This window comes from Bufo bufo, chromosome 7 (assembly GCF_905171765.1).
Source record: "Bufo bufo chromosome 7, aBufBuf1.1, whole genome shotgun sequence".
In the NCBI taxonomy this organism is placed as follows: Eukaryota; Metazoa; Chordata; class Amphibia; order Anura; family Bufonidae; genus Bufo; species Bufo bufo.
The window spans coordinates 221039984-221058663 of record NC_053395.1 but is presented as its reverse complement, the minus strand read 5'-3'; the positions used below and the strand labels follow the sequence as shown (position 1 = coordinate 221058663).

Genomic DNA, 18680 nt, shown 5'->3' with positions numbered 1-18680 from the left:
GGTATCACTTTCTGTTTTAAAAGCAGAGAAATTGAAATTTAGAAAATTGCGAATTTTTCAAATTTTTGGGTAAATTTGGGATTTTTTCATAAATAAAAGGTGAAATATTTTGACTCAAATTTATGACTATCATGAAGTACAATGTGTCACGAGAAAACAATCTCTGAATGACTTGGATAAATAAAGGCGTTCCAAAGTTATTACCACATAAAGTGAGATGTGTCAGTTTTGCTAAATTTGGCCTGGTCAGGAAGGGGGCAAATGGCCCAGATGGGAAGTGATTAATATTCTCACTGGGTTGATTATGAAAAAGATATGTCCCTATTCCTTTCCCTATTGCTATTTAGGCCCTACCTAAAAATGGAATGGGCGCCCCGATAGGAGCAATCCCGTGTCAGGAACCTCCTAGTCACACTACGGAGTCCCTAAAACAGAAAAGAATCCCAACACCATAGTATAAAAGGAAAGTATAAATGTCCAGTAGTCACGTCAAAAATGTAGTTAACCTTGGTTATAGAAAAAAAAAAAAAAAAGTGTGTACATATGTACCAAAATCAAACCATGGATAGTATACAACGCGTTTCACCGTGCCAACAGGAACAAGCTCATCAGGGGACAGTCTCATATGACCTGTGATACCCTGCAAATAGTTGTTGTGCGGTACCCTGAACCAACAATTCAGATATCATCAGGGACTACCCCCCATACACAGATATAGGTCAGATATTAAATCCTATGACATCAAAAGGTACATCTCTCAATTGACCACCAGGGTCCAATACTTGCACTTCTGTAGTAAACCCATAACATCTGTGTGTATTCCAGGGGTTGGATGGAATGGCAGGGATAATTGCACTGTAAGAAAATTGTAGTTTCCGGTCCGGTCTGTCATTTCATGAGTAGAATAAGCTAAAGCATTGGTGGGTTTGCTGAAAGTCTGATTAAAGGTGCACCGGCTGCTCACCAGTTTGCACAGAAGAAGCAGTCATTGTAGTGCCCTCCCCACAGAGAACAAGCATGCGTGGCAGAGGATCCCACTGCAATAATGTCCATTTCATATACTGGGTGCCCATGCACTGGGTGCTAAATGCTGAGAACTGCCATGAATGTTGAGGCCAATATGTGAGAAAAGCAAGCAATAAAAGGTTACAATACAAATAATAACACTTACATACCTGGAAATGTCAGCTAATGATGTAGTGGAGGCTGATTGGACAATGGAAGGATCTGTAGAAGACAATGAATATATATAGTTGCTGAGAACTGTTCAAAGTGCATCATCAGCAAGTTCAGTTATGGGTTAGAAGAGTACGGAACTGGCAAATACAAACCTTCCTCATCCTCCTCTTCATCCTGGCTGTCTTCCAGGTCTTCAGGAAGCTCCTCTTCAGCATCAGAGTTTAGCACAGTAAAGCTAAGTTGAAGAAAAGAGCAACAAAATGTATGTCAAGACCAACCAAGTCCTTCCACAGAACATCCAATACCAGGGCCATAAAGAACAGATGTTACAGTAGATTTCACATATAGCCCCTGCAGTAAACAATCTCTGTACATTTAAAACTTTTTTTTTTCACTTATATCTGAAGGACTTTCTTCCCTTTCTGTGAGTGGGCAGCAGCTCATCAAGCACCTCCACCTCCCAGGATGCATTCCATCACTCTCCTGCATCGATAATAGTCCCAGAGATGCATGTGGCATGTAAGGCCTCCCCAAATTATCATTACAATAATTCACTTGAAATGCCCCATTCATTGCATAGTAGAGATGAGCCGATCGAGTCTTATGAATTGAATTCAAAAATCACATTCCTAGAGCACCAAGGTGCTGGCCCCGCTGCTCAAGAGACCTGCCCCCTTGGTCCACCGGGCCAGTAATCTTGCAGCTGTGCTGTTGCTCCGAGTATCGGTGCAGAGGATCTGCTATTGCTGCCTGAGCAGTGCAGATACCAACTGTGAATGTGCCGCTGAAGTCTGAGTACACCCGGAAGTGGAGGCAGTGGCTTCCACTCCTGGGTGTACCCAGATGTCCGTGGCACAAGCAGTCGATATCTGTGCTGCTCAGTTAGAAGCAGTAGATCCACTTTGCTTAAACCTATACTCAGAGCAAAGCAAATAAGATTCACAGGGCCAGGCAAGATGTCTGACCCTGTCACTTGAGGGACGGGGTCCCTTGATCAGCAGGGCTAGCCTTTCAGGGCTCCAGGAGGGCGATTTCTAACAAATTTAACTAATTACAATTGATTCGCTCATCTCTACTGCACAGTAATACTTTTCAAACTACGGCTAGGGCAGGCACATAGGGAAACTGAACCATCAGGTTCCATGGAATAGAGGAAGTATGAGAACCATAAAGACCCAAATACTATTCATCTGGCAGCTAAGAGTTGAAACCATCTTGATGGCACTTAAAACGAATACAAGTATAAGGTAAAATTATATCAATGGACACGAGATCTCAGGCTCTGCTCAGAGAATTCCATTAATTACAATTGAATAATGCCAAGTGCCAACCACTACAGAATAACCCCCATGGTCCCTTTAAGGAGCACAACTTACTCTTGGTTACTTGCTACAGCTTCACATGGTTTATTAAGATATATAGTTGAGATCTGAGAAGCCATCACAGTAACATTTCCTCCATGAGTCGTCTCACCAGTCACCGACAGTAAGGGTTCGCTTTTCAAGGATGGAAGGTGAGCAGAGTTAAGGAGGTACGAGTCACCTCCCAAGGCATCAAGGCTGGCACTGGCTTGTTGGGTGCAGATGCTGGAAACACTGATGCCATCGTTAAGGCTTGGACCCTCTGATGCTAGGCTGCTCGGTGCAATGTCTTTTTGGTGGCCTGAATGTGACGAGGGGTGTGCTGTGGCACTGCTGGCACAGGTCTCATCATTTTGGCACACAGCTTTAGTAGAAATTTCAAGTTGTGCTTCATAGCCAGTGGGCAAATGACTCCCCGTCAAGCGCCTCACAGCCTCTGTTAGTTGGACTCCTCTGTGAGGAGAGCTGCCAACTTTATTACTTTCAAGATTAAGCCGCGTGACTTCCTCAACTTTGGCCATTCCCTCCATGATGCTGGATGAAGAAGTAGACCGTGCACGAACGCCAGTGTAATGAAGTGAAGGAACTAGACCATTAGGTTGGCCGAAGCCTCCTTTCTCGCTGGAAAGACAGGAAGCAGACTTTGCTCCAACCTGCAGTGGGTTTGGCGTCTTCTTCTTGTCTACATGTGGATGTAAAGGCACTTTAGCACTGCCGGGTCGTAGGAAAGAGTTGGTAATTAAGCCTGACCTGGACGGATCTGAGGTCAGCTTGGCTGCAACACTGGAAGGTCTTCTAATGGCAACTTCAGGGAGCTCGCCAGCTGCACTTGGCAGGTGGTACTGATCTACCAACAAAGACGTCATGGCACTTTCAGTTTTGGCAGATTTAAGGAAAGGCCTGATTGGTGGATATTTGTAGCGGGTGGAGATGAGCCTTCCGCTTTCTGTCTTTGGCCCCAAGGAAGGCGTGGTTAGCTTTTTAGAAGTTCTATGGAAAACCAACGTCCTTTCAAGGGTGTCATGCAGCGACTGTCGTCCAGTTGGTGGAGGAGATGGCGTTAAAGGTACGGTTTTGCTGGGCCCGGAGAACAAACAGTAAGGACGTGGGAACACGTAGTAAGTAGATCGGCGATCATGAGCCAAATGGGCATGCTCCCTCTTCAGCTTCCAGAGATTTGCAGCAGGGCCGTTACTTCTGGGTTTGTCTGGATCAGGAGTTGGCCTCTGACGACCTTCACCTCTAAGCTCAGCAATGTACACCTGTGCCTCGACTGAGGCCATGAATGGCCATCGCCCAGATGTTACTACAGTGTGACAGGCACTCTCCTCCTTAGTGCTTCATCGTCTGTGGTAGAACCTTTCATCTACAACGATCAAGAAAAGAAATTGTCACTTCATATGCTCGAGATTGGTAAAGATAAAAATCAAAAGACCTGACCCAGGAGCAAAGTAGCCAACAAGCCTTGAGGTTTGCTGAAGACATCTAAAAATGTTTCAACATCAGTTGGTAGTAACATAGTAGTAAGACTGAAATAAGACATGTCCATCCAGTTCGGCCTATTAGGGGCCTTCACACATGGTAGATTTTGTTGTGGAAATTTCTGAGACTGAAAATCAGTTTCATTCATCAGAATGGGGCCTGCAGAAATTCATGATCTTGCTGCCAAAACAACCACATAGAGATGAAAGAAAATGACTTACAGTCAGAGAAGTTCCTACAACAAAAACTGCTGTGTGTGAAGGCCCCCCCTAAATACACAACTTTCCCCATAGACTCACCTTATCCACTTGATCGTGCAGCCGGCATAGTCTTCTTTCAGGACCTGCAAAAGGACCTTTGACGACGTAATCGCGCTCACCACGTGGTGACATCAGCGCAGGTCCTGCTGAATGAAGATAAAATAATCTTTTATCTTCATTCAGCAGGACCTGCGCTGAACGTCACCACGCGGTGAGCGCAATTACGTCAAAGGTCCTTTTGCAGGATCTGAAAGAAGAAGAAAGAAGACTATGCCGGCTGCGCGATCAAGAGGATGAGGGGAGTTATGTTTTTATTATTTTTAAACCTTCAATTGACATTATACTTAACATTCTGTATTAAGAAAGCTAATATTTTCCCTTATAACCATGTTATAATGGAAAATAATAAAATCTACAGAACACCGAACTTCAGTGAAGAAATCTGGGTACCAGAGTAATGTTTTTCTCACGCGTGTGCAAAACGCATTGCACTCGCGTAGAAAAAAAAAAAAAACCTGAACGGAACGCAATCGCAGTCAAAACTGACTGAAATTGCGTGCCTACTCGCACAATTTTCCCTGAACGCATCTGGCCCTCACCTGCGATGCCCGTGTGAAGGGGGCTTAAAAGAGTTCAGGAGGGGCCTGGATGTATTTCTGGAGCGTAATAATATTACAGGCTACAGCTACTAGAGAGGGGTCGCTGATCCAGGGAGTTATTCTGATGCTTGATTGGAGTCGGGAAAGAATTTATTTCTCCTTTAAGTGGGGAAAATTGGCTTCTACCTCACAGGAGTTTTTTTTTGCCTTCCTCTGGATCAACTTGCAGGATAACAGGCCGAACTGGATGGACATAGGGCTTTTTTCAGCCTTACTATGTAGGGCTGTTAAATGGTGTGCGCTCTGTACACGTGCTGAACCAGCAGGGAAGACTTTTAGGCTGGAGTCACACTGCGTTTGATCATAGTTTATTGCCATTTATTCGGACACTTTCCCACAGACATGTCCAAAAGGAAAAAATAAAAATAAATGTCTGAAAAAGCACCAAACGAACATGTGACCCGTCCCTTCTTGACATGGTCGTGCCTTTAAACCACTGGTCGCTCAAATGGCAGCGCTGCCTCCCATTGCAAACACCACATATCCACCGGTGGAAATTTAGCACTGTGTGAACAGGCCCTAAAAAGGTACCTACAGATGGTGTTGGTTTATGTGCAGAAAGTTCACATGAAATCTGCACCAAAAAAAAAAAAAAATTCTCAGTTGGTCTTTATTAAAAATATTGAGCCGTTCTGTCACAAAGGGTTAACCGTTTGTCTAGCTGCACGACTGGTACATTTGTGCTGTCATCTAATAAACCTTATCTATACATTACTAAAAAGGTCAAACACTTATGTTACTGATAAGAATGTGGCTTAAATGAGGACTGAGCTATAATGAGGGTTTATAAAAGGTCAGAGAGCAGAGATAAGGAGCCCATCAGCTCCCCAACTGACGGAGAGAAAAATTCAGAACCAGCTACTAGATAAACTCAAAGCTGTGCAGGGACAACGGCTCAACAATTTTTAATAAAGACCAACTGAAGTAATGATTTTAGCACAAAAGGAGTACAATGCAATAATAAATAAAAGATTGCCACCTTTAAGGCGGATGCAGGTGAGCGCACACAAGATCCACTTAAATTTCGAGACATGATTTGGGAATTCTCATACACTTTGCTGGTACTGTACTACGTTGCTGTTCTGCGTGGGGGGGGGGAATGCGTGGGGGGGGGGGGGGGGGGAAATGCACCTATTGCGCAACATGTGCAGGTGGCTCTACAGTTTAGAAAACCCATTTTCATAGATCCTAGTGGGAAATTCTGAGTAAACAGAAGGGGGGCCCTCCTTCAGGACACTCGTCTCTTGGCCCAAGGTGGAGAGAGGTTACAAAGAGCATTGGATGACCTGTCCTGTATAACACTGATTTGAATGAGAACTGTGTCCTTTATCCCCCCCTGTGGTGGCGCTGCAGAGACATAGAAGGTTTCCACATAGATTACAGTTGATTGCTGGGGATCGAAGAAGGAAGACACTATGGGGCACATTTATCAAGCTCACTTTTTTTGGAGTAAAAAAAAAACAAAAAAAAAACTGAAAACAAGCGTATTGGCAACATTTGCCTTTATTTGCACCTCATTTATTATCCTTATATAAATCAGGTTTGTCTTTTTTGGTCTAAGTCTGACCCCTAAGTGGTTGTTTTCTTGCACGACAGATTCATAAATCACCAAGACTGGTCTAGTGTGCGCATTAAATTGTGGTGCAGGAGAGCTGAAATTAGGCGCACGTCTCCATTAAAGTACGCCAGGCGTACCTACATAAAATGGGTTGGAAAATAGGTGCAAACGTTTTAAGACTTCTGAATTAGGGCCCTTGCCCACGATCGTATGCCCTCCGAGATATATAGTCCGTGAGCGGGCCATATGTCCCAGAGCGGCATCGATCGTGCGCACGGGAGCGCACAGCATCATAGATTACAATGATGCTGCGTGCATCGGGCCGCACGCGGGACTATATACTGTAATCATCAGATAATTTTGAGTGCGGGACAACAGTCCCACAGGCGACCCGATGTGCACAGTATCACAGTAACCTATGATGCTGTGCGCTCCCCTGCGCACGATCAATGTCGCTCCGGGACATATGACCCGCTCACGGACTGTATATCTAGGAGGGCATACGGTCGTGTGCAAGGACCCTTAGGCCCCTTTCACACGGGCGAGCTTTCCGCACGGGTGCAATGCGTGAGGTGAACGCATTGCACCCGCACTGAATCCAGACACATTAATTTCTATCACTTGTGCTTTGCGTGAAAATCGCATCATGCTGCTCTTTGTGCGTTTTCCATAGAAGTGAATGGGGCTGCGTGAAAATCACAAGCAAGTGCGGATGCGGTGCGATTCACACTCACGGTTGCTAGGAGACTATCGGGATGGGGACCCGATCATTATTTCCCCTTATAACATGGTTATAAGGGAAAATAATAGCATTCTTAATACAGAATGCATAGTACAATAGGGCTGGAGTGGTTAAAAAAAATAATAATTATATTTAACTCACCTCATTCACTTGTTTGCGCAGCCCGACTTCTCTTCTGTCTTCATCTTTGCTGCGCACAGGAAAAGGACCTGTGGTGACATCACTACGCTCATCACATGGTCCGTCACATGATCCATCACCATGGTAAAAGATCATGTGATGGACCATGTGATGAGCGCAGTGACGTCACCACAGGTCCTTTTCCTGTGCACAACGAAGAAGACAGAAGAGATGCCGGCTGCGCAAACAAGTAGATTAAGGAGAGTTAAATTGATTTATTTTTTTTAACCCCTCCAGCCCTATTGTACTATGCATTCTGTATTCAGAATGCTATTATTTTCCCTTATAACCATGTTATAAGGGAAAATACAATCTACACAACACCTAACCCAAACCTGAACTTCTGTGATTTGCAGATTTTTCTCACACGCGTGCAAAATGCATTACAGTGTTTTGCACTCGTGCAGAAAAAAAAAAATTTGTGCATTTTCCCGCGACGCACTCGCATCTTATCCGGGCCAAAAACATGACGCCCGTGTGAAAGAGGCCTTAGTCTTAAAACTCAAAATAGGCGAAAAAAAATATTATAAATCAGTTGGTAAATGAGACTTAAAAAGCTAAGAGTCGGAAACAGACTTTTTACTCCTAAAAACAGACGCAGACACTATAGTAGATGTGCCCCTTGGTTACAGACTTTCAAGAAACCCAAACAAATTAGGGTACCTTCACACTTGCGTTTTTCTTTTCCGGCATAGAGTTCCGTCCTAGGGGCTTAATACCGGAAAAAAACTGGTCGGTTTTATCCCCATGCATTCTGAATGGAGAGCAATCCGTACAGGATGCCTTCAGTTCAGTCTTTTTGACTGATCAGGACGGAGATAATACCGTAGCATGCTGCGGTTTTATCTCCGGCCAAAAAAACCTGAAGACTTGCCTGAATGCTGGATCCAGCATTTTTTTCCATAGGAATGTATTAGTGCCAGATCCGGCATTCAAAATACCGAAATGCTGGATCCGTTTTTCCGGATGACACCGGAAAGACGGATACGGCATTTCAATGCATTTTTAAGACTGATCAGTCTTACGAATACCATCAGTTGGCATACTTTTTGCCGGTTCTGGCAGGCAGTTCCGGCAACCCAAGTGTGAAAGAAGCCTTAGCAAGTGTCCACAGCAACCGGGAAATTGCTCCATGAGAATATCCAATAGAGGTAAGAAACATACACACACTGGATATAGGTGCACGAGGCAGAAAAGCCGCTCTGTGTAACATGAGGCTCAGTCTGATAGGTAATGAAGTCACAGGGCTGTGAACATGGAAACCGGAGGACAATTATCCCAGAAATTAGTGAGAGTACACAAAACCCAGCTCAACAGAACACTAATTAATTCTTTCCTCTGCTTCGAACATATTAATGAGGGTGGATTTCTAGCCGGCGGATTAAATGTCTGACTGCCGTTCACTCAGGGATCCCACGTCGCCCTTTCCCGCTCGTCTCAAAATTGGCTCCAATATGAAAATCCTTGCGGGCGGAGGCATGAAGTGGATTCATAAGCTTTAGGCCTCACGCACACAAACGGATTTTGCTTCTGTGTCCTTCTTTTTGAGGATAAGAAGTTGACCCATTCATTTCAATCGTGCGCGGTCCACATCCGTATGTCCGTTCGGTAGCCCCGCAAAAAATATAGAGCATATCCTAAACGTGTCAGTTTTGCCGACAAGGATAGGCATTGTTACAATGGATCCGCAAAAAAAACAACAAAAAAAAAAAAACACACACCACAACACAACAACACACGACGCAACACGGATGTCACATGCAGACTGCAAAACACATATGGTCGTGTGCATGTAGCCTTACTAGAATACGCAATAATTTATATAAAGCACAAGTAGGTCTTGGGATCTAAAAAAGTCTCCAGGCTGTATTCACGGTTTTGCAAGTCTATAACAGCAATGTCTGAACAAAGCGTTATCCACATCCAATGATCACGAGAACGTGCGTCCACCAGGAGATGGGTAGAGCGCGCAATGCTGCTCTCAACGATAGTGTTGTGGAAATTTTATCTTAGGATGTGTGTGTGTTTATAGATTGTCATCTGTCTCCCTATTGTCATCTGTCTCTCCATATTATACCTTTGCTGCGGCTTCGCTATCCCTTTCTGGATACATAGCTGCTTTTAAGACATGCATATCTGCCTTGTCTGTATACAAGTACCGTATACTGACAATAGCCGTAGCAATGTCTTGCAGATAATCTCAAACCTATAAGAACCAGTAGAATGATCTTCACTAGATACTGGTCGCTTTGAGCAATATTGAATGAGGTCCAGTGGCGTCTCTAGCTTTCAAATTTTGGGGGGGCACACTGGGGGCCAGGATAAAAGTAGGGGGGGGGGGGGGCAGCTATAACAACGATACATTTACACAAGTATGCTTAGAAATGCTGCGATACTTTACCCAATACCTACAGATCCCCCTCCCTATAACAGTGTCATCTACAGATCCCCCCCCTCGTAACAGTGTCATGACATCCACAGACCCCCGATCCTCCTCCCTATAACACTATAACAGTGTCATCCATAGATCTCCCCCCCGTATAACAGTGTAATGACTCATGACATCCACAGACCACAGATCACCCTCCCCACCGCTCACATTTGAACATGATTTCTCTAAACGGTAAAGTAAACACTGTAATCATCCAGGCTGCACTGACATTAACTTTGAAGGGGTTCTGCACTTTCATTTAACTGATGATCATCAGCTTCTGATCCCGCCGATCAGCTGCTTGAGCAGGCAGCGGCGCTCCAGTAGCGCCGCTGCCTTCTCACTGTTTACCGCCGGCCCAGTGATGTCACGAGTTACGACTAGTATCAACTAGCCTGAGCGCGGCTAAGCTCTGTTCACTTGAATGGAGCTTAGCCGCGCCCACGCTAGTTGATACTAGTCGTAACATCACTGGGCCGGCGGTAAACAGTGAGAAGGCCGCGGCGCTACTGGAGCGCCGCTGCCTGCTCAAGCAGCTGATCGGCGGGGGACCCGGGTGTCTGACCTGGGACCACCACTGATCAGAAGCTGATGATCTATCCAGAGTATAGATCATCAGTTAAATGAAAGTGCAGAACCCCTTTAACTTTTAAATCAGGAAGATTCAGGGGCAGCCGCCAGCCAGCTCTCCTCTCAGACTCAGTCAGTCAGATCTAATCTCTCTAGTTAGGCTACTTTCACACTAGCATTTTTCTTTTCCGGCACTGAGTTCCGTCACAGGGGCTCTATACCGGAAAAGAACTGATCAGTTTTATCCCCATGCATTCTGATTGGAGAGCATTCCGTTCAGTTTGCATCAGGACGTCTTCAGTTCAGTCGTTTTGACTGATCAGGCAAAAGAGAAAACCGCAGCATGCTACGGTTTTATCTCCGGCGAAAAAAACTGAAGACTTGCCTGAATGCCGAGATTTTTTCCCATAGGAATGTATTAGAATACCGGAATGCCGGATCCGTCCTTCTGGCCTGCGCATGCGCAGACCGGTAAAAATGTGAAAAAATGCACAAGGCGGATCCGTCTGTCAGCATGACAAGCGGAGAGACAGTCAGCGGCAGATCAGCGAATCCGGCGGGCAGTACCGACGACGGGACTGCCGGCCGGATCACACTGCCGCAAGTGTGAAAGTACCCTTAGAATAGAAAGAGACTTAGTCAGTCCACTCAGTCACTACCTGTACGTTGTAGTACCTTATATTATTAAGTTAACCTGAGTGTCCTGCTTGCAAGTTGCTACACACCGTCACCACTAGGTCAGTCTCAGTCCAGTCTGTCTGTTCGGTATCGGTAGGGCCACTCCAGGCCACACACTGTCTCGTCTGTCTCAGTCAGTCTCTAGTCTCGCCTGGCCCTGGCTGGCTTAAAGGGCTTCTATCACCAGATTTGGTCCTATTTAGCTGACTGACACTAGCGATGTGCTAGTGTCAGCAGTCCATAACAGTGTTCTTACTTATCATGTGTCACCTTAAAAACGTACTTTTATAGATATGCTAATGAGCCTCTAGGTGCTATGTGGTCTATTCAGCACCTAGAGGCTCCGCCCACCGCGTCCCTCCAGCCCGCCCCTGTTGATTGACGTTAAACTTCTCAGTATCTCGTACCAATTCCCGGCCTGCGCCGTGCGCTTCTGTATTCTTCCGGCGCCGGCTTCCTCACTGTGCCTGCGCCAACTACATTACAGTGAGGAAGCCGGCACCAGGAGCGCGGCATTCACTCACTGCGCCTGCGCCGAATACAGAAGCGCACGGCGCAGGCGTAGGAATTGGTACGAGATACAAAAGAAGTTTCACGTCAATCAACAGGAGCGGGGCGGGCTGGAGGGACGCGATGGGCGGCTGAAATGGTTAGTGGATGGAGCCTCTAGGTGCTGAATAGACCACATAGCACCTAGAGGCATATCTATAAAAGTATGTTTTTAAGGTGACACATGATAAGTAAGAACACTGTTATGGACTGCTGACACTAGCACATCGCTAGTGTCAGTCAGCTAAATAGGACCAAATCTGGTGGTAGAAGCCCTTTAAGCAAGGACTACAGGCAATGGGCGGGCTGCTCACGGTGACGTCACGCACCTGGCCCAGGCCAGGCTGCCTCCGCCGCCTAGGAGCAGGAGCGCCGCCCCCCACTGCTGCCAGTAGTTGAATGAATTCAGATCAGCTGAGCTAGTCTCGACTAGCGGCGCGCTGATTTTTGCACAGCACTGCCACTGAGTCTGACTGACTCAACTAGTATGGGGCTGGGGGCGGGGGCGGGGCTGAGGATGCGGCGCGGCGGCGGTGGGTGGAGACTAGAAGAGACGAGTGAGACAGAGACCGCAACGGCAGTACGGCAACCGTGCACCGAGACTCAGTCAGATCATCAGACTGAGATGTGTGAACTTAAGAAGATGTCAGGTAGCAGTGCCTACACAGTGCGCAGCAGGCAGCACAGACCAGGAGACCAACACTAGTACCAAAATGAATGGGGGACATTTTAGTTGGGGGGGGCACAGCTTGATGTAGGGGGGGCCGTGGCCCCCTCTGGCCCCCCCCCTGGCGACGCCACTGATGAGGTCCATGCTGACAGTGATGGGGGATGGGCGGCCACCTGGCTGATCAGACAATGGACATGACTCATCCTTCCTTATACAGGGATGGGGTGTGCATTGTCTGTCCAGCCACATTAATGCCCTTCCCTGTCCTTTGACAAGTATCACTTCCTGTATGTCATCACTTCCTGTATGTCATCACTTCCTGTATGTCATCACTTCCTGTATCCTTGTCTTGGGCCAGCCCCTTTTACACCTTTTGTGAGTAAATAAAAGAAACACTGGGCAGGGAGGAGGAGGAGTGCTCAGCAAGAATTCAAGAAAGATGGTAACACCTGTGTCCGTCTCTGACTGCGGCTGAAGGAAAGGGGGGGGGTTTACATTTCCTTACACAAAGATATTGGAGAGCAGATTACAACTAGATATATTTCTACAACAATAGTCTACAGGAAATTCACAAAAACTGATCTGATCGGCACAATTAGACACTACTAATGGATACTCGATAAGGCCTCACGTACACGACCGTATGCATTTTGCAGTCCTCCAATTGTGGATCTGCAAAATAGGGCCGCAGTCTGTGCCGTCTCTGCATTTTTTGGGTTGAGTGGGTCCATGGTCCTCATTTTGCAACCTAGTACATGTTCTATCTTTTTGCAAAACAGAGATATGAACGTGGAAAGCAGATGGCTCATCCACCTGCTTTCCGCATCCGTATGCCCGTTCCGCAAGAAGATAATATGTCCGCAGAATGTGGGTCAAGGGTCCTCGAGAAATAAAAGCGGACTGCACATGGACTTCACTCGTATTTAGCGGATCCGTGATTTGTGAACTGCTAGACTAATATGGTCTAAAGCATAAAGCCTGTGTCTATTGATAGAATACTCAAGTTGTCCTTCCAAAAAAAATAAGTTGTAAAAGAATAAGCCCAGCAGACTCTGCACTAAGTGCTGCTCGTGCCTCTGACTCAGCGCGTTCCGTTCAGGCCGCTGACCGGCTCAGATCCAGCTGTAACTCCTGACGCGACCTCACTGGTATTCCAGCAGCTTCCTGCAACCACCCAGCTCGGCCGCCAGCAGAACACGGCTCTGGGAGTGAAGTGGCAAAACCAAATCCTTGCTGGAATTAAAGCTTTACAACAGTTTAGGCTGTCCAGCTGAACCAGTGTCAATGTTATAACGGGAGCCCTCCCTGCCCCCGCGCACAGCGAGCTGCCGAGATATGGCCGCAAGAATCCGTGTGATGCGCCAATTAGGAAAACGAAAAGGTGACTGGAAAGAGGAGAGTTTTTCGTTTTAACCAAACATGAGACCTAATACAGCACTGCGTCATTAAAAGGGACAGCGCCTGACAATGTCTCAGCCATATTACTCCATGGATACAGATAGACAAGGCTGTGGCCCCATGGTGACCGTACACTTTACAAAGCTGCCAATTATCCCCCCCCCCCCCAACCCCACATACATATGGGGCTCAGCCTAGAATGTGTGTTCTGAATAGGGAGAGATGAGCAAACTGCTGTCAAATGTATCAGCCTGCAACTCATCTATCCTGAAAATGAAAGGATCGTGCATGCTGAAATCCAACATGGCCGGAACCTCAGAAATCTGCAATGTTTGCCTAAAGGCCAGCTCTATTACTACTGTTGGGAGAGGGTTCAGTGTAGAACAGAGCGGAGGAAATTCCAGATGACACTTGGCCAATGGGACTGTAAAATCACCTACATTTTTAGATTGGTGCGACACAAAGTCCACTTGTCTCCAGGATATGTGCAACTGGTTCCTAAAGTCCTTCATCCTTAGGCCTCATACAAACAGCTGCTTGGTCCTGCGAGTCCTGGCCACTAGACAGCAGTCTGAACTAGTCAAGAGCTGCACTCACTATTCTGCTGGTGCAGTCACTGTGTACATTATATTACTTATCCTGTACTGATCCTGAGTTACATCCTGTATTATACTTCAGAGCTGCACTCACTATTCTGCTGGTGCAGTCACTGTGTACATACATTACTAATCCTGAGCTATGTCCTGTACACTCCAGAGCTGCACTCACTAATCGTCTGTTACTGGAAAGTTTGGAACCAGCTTGTTACATGGGTAGACCGTTCCATAAGCTCGGGCAGCCCCTGTAAATGTGATAAAACTAGTCAGACTCCTATTTTCTCCCCTGATGCTTCCAGCGCTGCACTATGGTCCTCCTCGCTGCTGACAACCTCTTCCTGGCTACAGCGGTGACGTTGGGGCACAGAGGTCACTGGGCAGCCAATCATTGGTCTCAGCAGGATACAGGGCGTCACCACTGCAGCCAAGGAAACCAAACAGCAGCTGGGAGGACCACAGCTCAGAGCTGGAAGCTGCAGGGGACAGAAGGGGCGACGATTTTGATATTTTATCCCATTCACAAGAGCTGCTAGGGCTATGACCGAGTCAGACACCACCTATAACCGTAAGAAAATACGATCCGGCATCGGTGTAAAATCCAGGTATAACTGTATTCCTTGTTCGCAGCAATACACACACAGGGGAGACGACAGTGGCAAACTTGGTGCGTTTCGGATACCTCCAACACCTTTAACCCCTTCCTGACCGTCCACCATAAATTTACAGAGGAAGTCGGGTATTGAAATATGGCGCCTGCTCATGAGCTAGTAACGATAACTAGTCCTGCAAAAAACAAGCCCTCCTAGAAAAATAAAAATGTATAACTCTGGGAATAACCAAAAAAATATAATACATTTAAAAAAAATGGAAAATGACCTGTCCCTGAAGGAGTTAAACTGAAAAAACACAAGCCCATCAGACTGCAGCACCAGAAGAGAAGATCTTGAAGCCTTCCACTAATCCGACTGCGCTGACATTAACCGCGCGGTTCCGTTACTTCCTCCACGATCTCCAGGCAATCCTTGTGATAATCTTATGTGGACATAGGCAGTGTCCACTGACAACCATCACCCGTGTTCCTGACAACGGCTGATAACGGGCTCATGTTCTGTATTTGCGCAGGGTGTCAGGTGGGCAGAACATACACTGACACGCGTCTCCACAACGTGACCAGAGCGACCTGAACAAGGTGGTTCAGTTCTATCCCCACAAACGTCTATTCACAGGATCTACGTATACCATCCCAAAAACCACAACCCACCCGGGGGGAAGGGGGGTGACGCCCCAGGGAACAGAACGCAGCTGTGTAGAGAGTACAGGCCATCACGGTGTGACAGAAAAAAAAATGTGGACAGCACACAGATGTCATTAGCGTGCTGACCCCATCCGTGCGGCTGTTCTGCAAATTATTGAGCGTCCTGTTCTTGCCTGTTTTGCTAACAAAAATAGGTATTTCTACAACATAGCCCAAAGAAAGCGCAGGACGCATACGGCCGGTATCCGTATTTTGCTTTTCCGCTGTTTGAGTCCTTACTTTAAAAGGCTTGATTTTGGAGAGGGCGACGGGCAGCTGAGAACATTGTTACGCCCGGTTCTTTTTTATGTTCTACATACACGCCAAGAAATGCTTCCGATGTATACAGTAAATGCTCGACCTCCACATAAATAACTGTGTGCCATAAGCCGTTCGCCAATTTACATTGGAAAAATAAAAAAAAAAATGCATGAAAGCAGAGCCGACATCACCTTTCTATACAAAAAAAAAAAAAAAATCAATCAGCGATTGGCTGCAGTAGTCATGTGACCAAGAAGGATAACATCAGCGCTTCCGATTCAGTGGAGACAGAAGCCGTGGCTGCTGGAACAGTGGAATAATCAAAAAGGTGTAGCCAGAGCCCATCGACTAATGGCAGCATGGTTTTTTTGGGTCCGGCAGAACCTCGGCACTCGTGCCAGAAACAGACTGGATACCTGCCGATTCTTTTATAGTCAATGGAACCTTCGGCCATTTCAGGCTATGCTGGATACGATGAACGGCAGCGGGCGAAACATAACGCCAGGGTGAAACATAATCTCGGTCATGTTTTTGTGGAGCACACCACTGGCATATCGTCCTGTAGAAAAAGGTGATGGGAAAATGCCTGAAAAACACCAAGAGCCCCTTACGCTACGTCTCAAAGCCCCTTATGCTACTACCGCAAAGACAAAAAATGCCACCTAATGAACAAAACAGGAGCAAAAAATAAATAAAAATAATATCTGTTTTATTTGTGTGTCCCAACAAGTTTCATATTTCCCGCAGACCTTCCGCTAACACCTGGAGCTGGCGTTTTTACTGTAAAAAACACTGCAAGCAGCGCTAGTGCAGAAAAACACCTTAAAAACTTGCGTAAAGCGCCGTCGAGGGGGTTTCCTAGTACACAGATAGCGATGTCCTATCTTGGGGACAGGTCATCAATATCAGATCCCCTGCCGATCAGTCACCGGACACAGCAATCCAGACAAGGCGCAGTGGCTTTACCGCCATACTGCAGCTCTGCACACAGCCATACGCCGGTGTATACTGTAGGGGTTTCTGCCGCAGATGCAAGACCCGACTCATCTGATAACGATAGGTCCATCCGTATCTGTCCTGAAACCCTTTGAATGCTAGGAGTTGTAGTTTTGCACCAGTTGGAGGAGGAACACTTGTTTAAAGAACCTCGAAAGGATTATTCATTAGACTTGTTTCTCCGGATGCGGAGCGGACTGCACAGAGTCCTACTGAGGGGGGCAACGGGAGCATTGGCTGGTAGACTGAACTGGACCCCCATACACCAAGATTCGGGAAAAAATTACCAAAAAAACACATCAGCAAACTTCTAGCTCCGAGTCCTGCCCAGGTCTACGTTCAACCCAATACCGCGGCCTTGCAACGTGCACTAACCTACCCCAGAGCACCGAGCCCCGAACCCAGAACAGATGTGTGACACGCTGTGAGAACATATTGCGGCTGAACATGCTGGGAGTCGTAGTCCTTTAGTCACTTGGAAGCCACCTCTGAAGCAACATTTCCTGAAGTGCCTCAAGTACTACAACTCCCAGCAAAACAAATAAAACTGTCAGCACTGCCAAAGTGCTGCCCAACTACAAGGCCCAGCATGCACTGCCATATACATGACAGACGGTGACTGGTAGTAAGCACAGTCACTTGACTGGAAACATGGTTCTGCTGCGGCCCAATTCCCCGCCATTATAACCCAGTGACCCCAAGAAAAATGCCGGAACGCAAAGCCGTTGTACTGTCCGGGTCACCCCGCGTCTATGACTCACCCACACCACAGAGCAGCGAGGACCCGCGCCGCCCGGAACCTCACAATCTGCACTCCACCCGCCGATCCCGGGCTTGGCGGCCTCCCCTCTCCTAGCAACCACGCAACTTGAGCTTAAAAAGCGCCCTGCGTCACTTCCGGCTCCAGCCGCTCAGCAGCCAATGGAATCCGAACAAGGTCATGTGATTGGGCGTGGTCGATGACTTACGAGGCGCCATCTGGAGACCATCTTTGTACACTCATCAGCAAGGAAGGGGGGGGGGGTGTTTCCCGTGCTCTGCATCAAGGGCGGCCATGTTGGTACTCCCCGTTAACTCCGCGTTTATGGAGGATGAAGTCGGCGGAAGCGTTCGCTTGCGGTGCCTGCCACATGAAAGACACGTTCTGCCTGCGTGTGATGTGTGAGCCGAGTCATCAATACACAGTGTCAGACATAGCAGGGCCCTGTTGCTCTGTGGTGTAACAAAAAACAAAAAAAAGATATACATATATATATATATATATATATATATATATATATATACACACACACGGGGTACACCACCAATGAGGCCAGGTGAGGCGATTGCCTCAGCGGCAAGAGGCGCCGTTTCAGTTTTTGCCTCAGGCAGCAGAAAGGCTAGGTGCACCCTGTATATATGCGACAATAATAAAAGTTGCACAGACTTCAAGGACAGGGCACAGGGTGGACAGGGCACAGGGTGGACAGGGCACAGCGTGGACAGGGCACAGGGTGGACAGGGCACAGGGTGGACAGGGCACAGGGTGGACAGGGCACAGCGTGGACAGGGCACAGCGTGGACAGGGCACAGGGTGGACAGGGCACAGCGTGGACAGGGCACATAGAGACCTGACAGTGCTCATCACCTCATAATAATGGACATTTATCTGCAGAACATGTTTAAAGAGGACGAGGGATGAGCGAATCGATTTTACATAAAACTTACGTTTAATACTGTACGGAGCGGGCGCTCTGTACAGTACTGGAATGTTTTGGGTCCGAAAAGCCGAAGTTATTACTTTGCGAAGTTGGGGGACACACCCCTAACTTGTTAC

At 47.1% G+C, this 18680-nt stretch overlaps 1 protein-coding gene across 3 annotated transcripts in view; it reads right to left on the bottom strand.

Annotated features, from left to right (window-relative positions):
- Window positions 1-17764, bottom strand: part of TTLL4 (tubulin tyrosine ligase like 4) — a 41268-nt gene extending 23504 nt beyond the window's left edge. For 2 of the 3 annotated variants that reach the window (XM_040440463.1, XM_040440465.1), the window contains exons 1-4: window positions 17626-17764; window positions 2556-3906; window positions 1332-1414; window positions 1176-1227 (exon numbers count right to left, since the gene is read on the bottom strand). In XM_040440463.1, coding sequence (XP_040296397.1) covers window positions 1176-1227; window positions 1332-1414; window positions 2556-3823 — 1403 coding nt within the window. In that variant the 5' untranslated portion in view covers window positions 3824-3906; window positions 17626-17764. Of the gene's footprint in view, window positions 1-1175; window positions 1230-1331; window positions 1415-2555; window positions 3907-17625 lie in introns of all 3 variants that reach the window. The other variant, XM_040440464.1, reaches the window with a different exon arrangement.
- Between the last annotated feature and the right edge of the window lie 916 nt (window positions 17765-18680).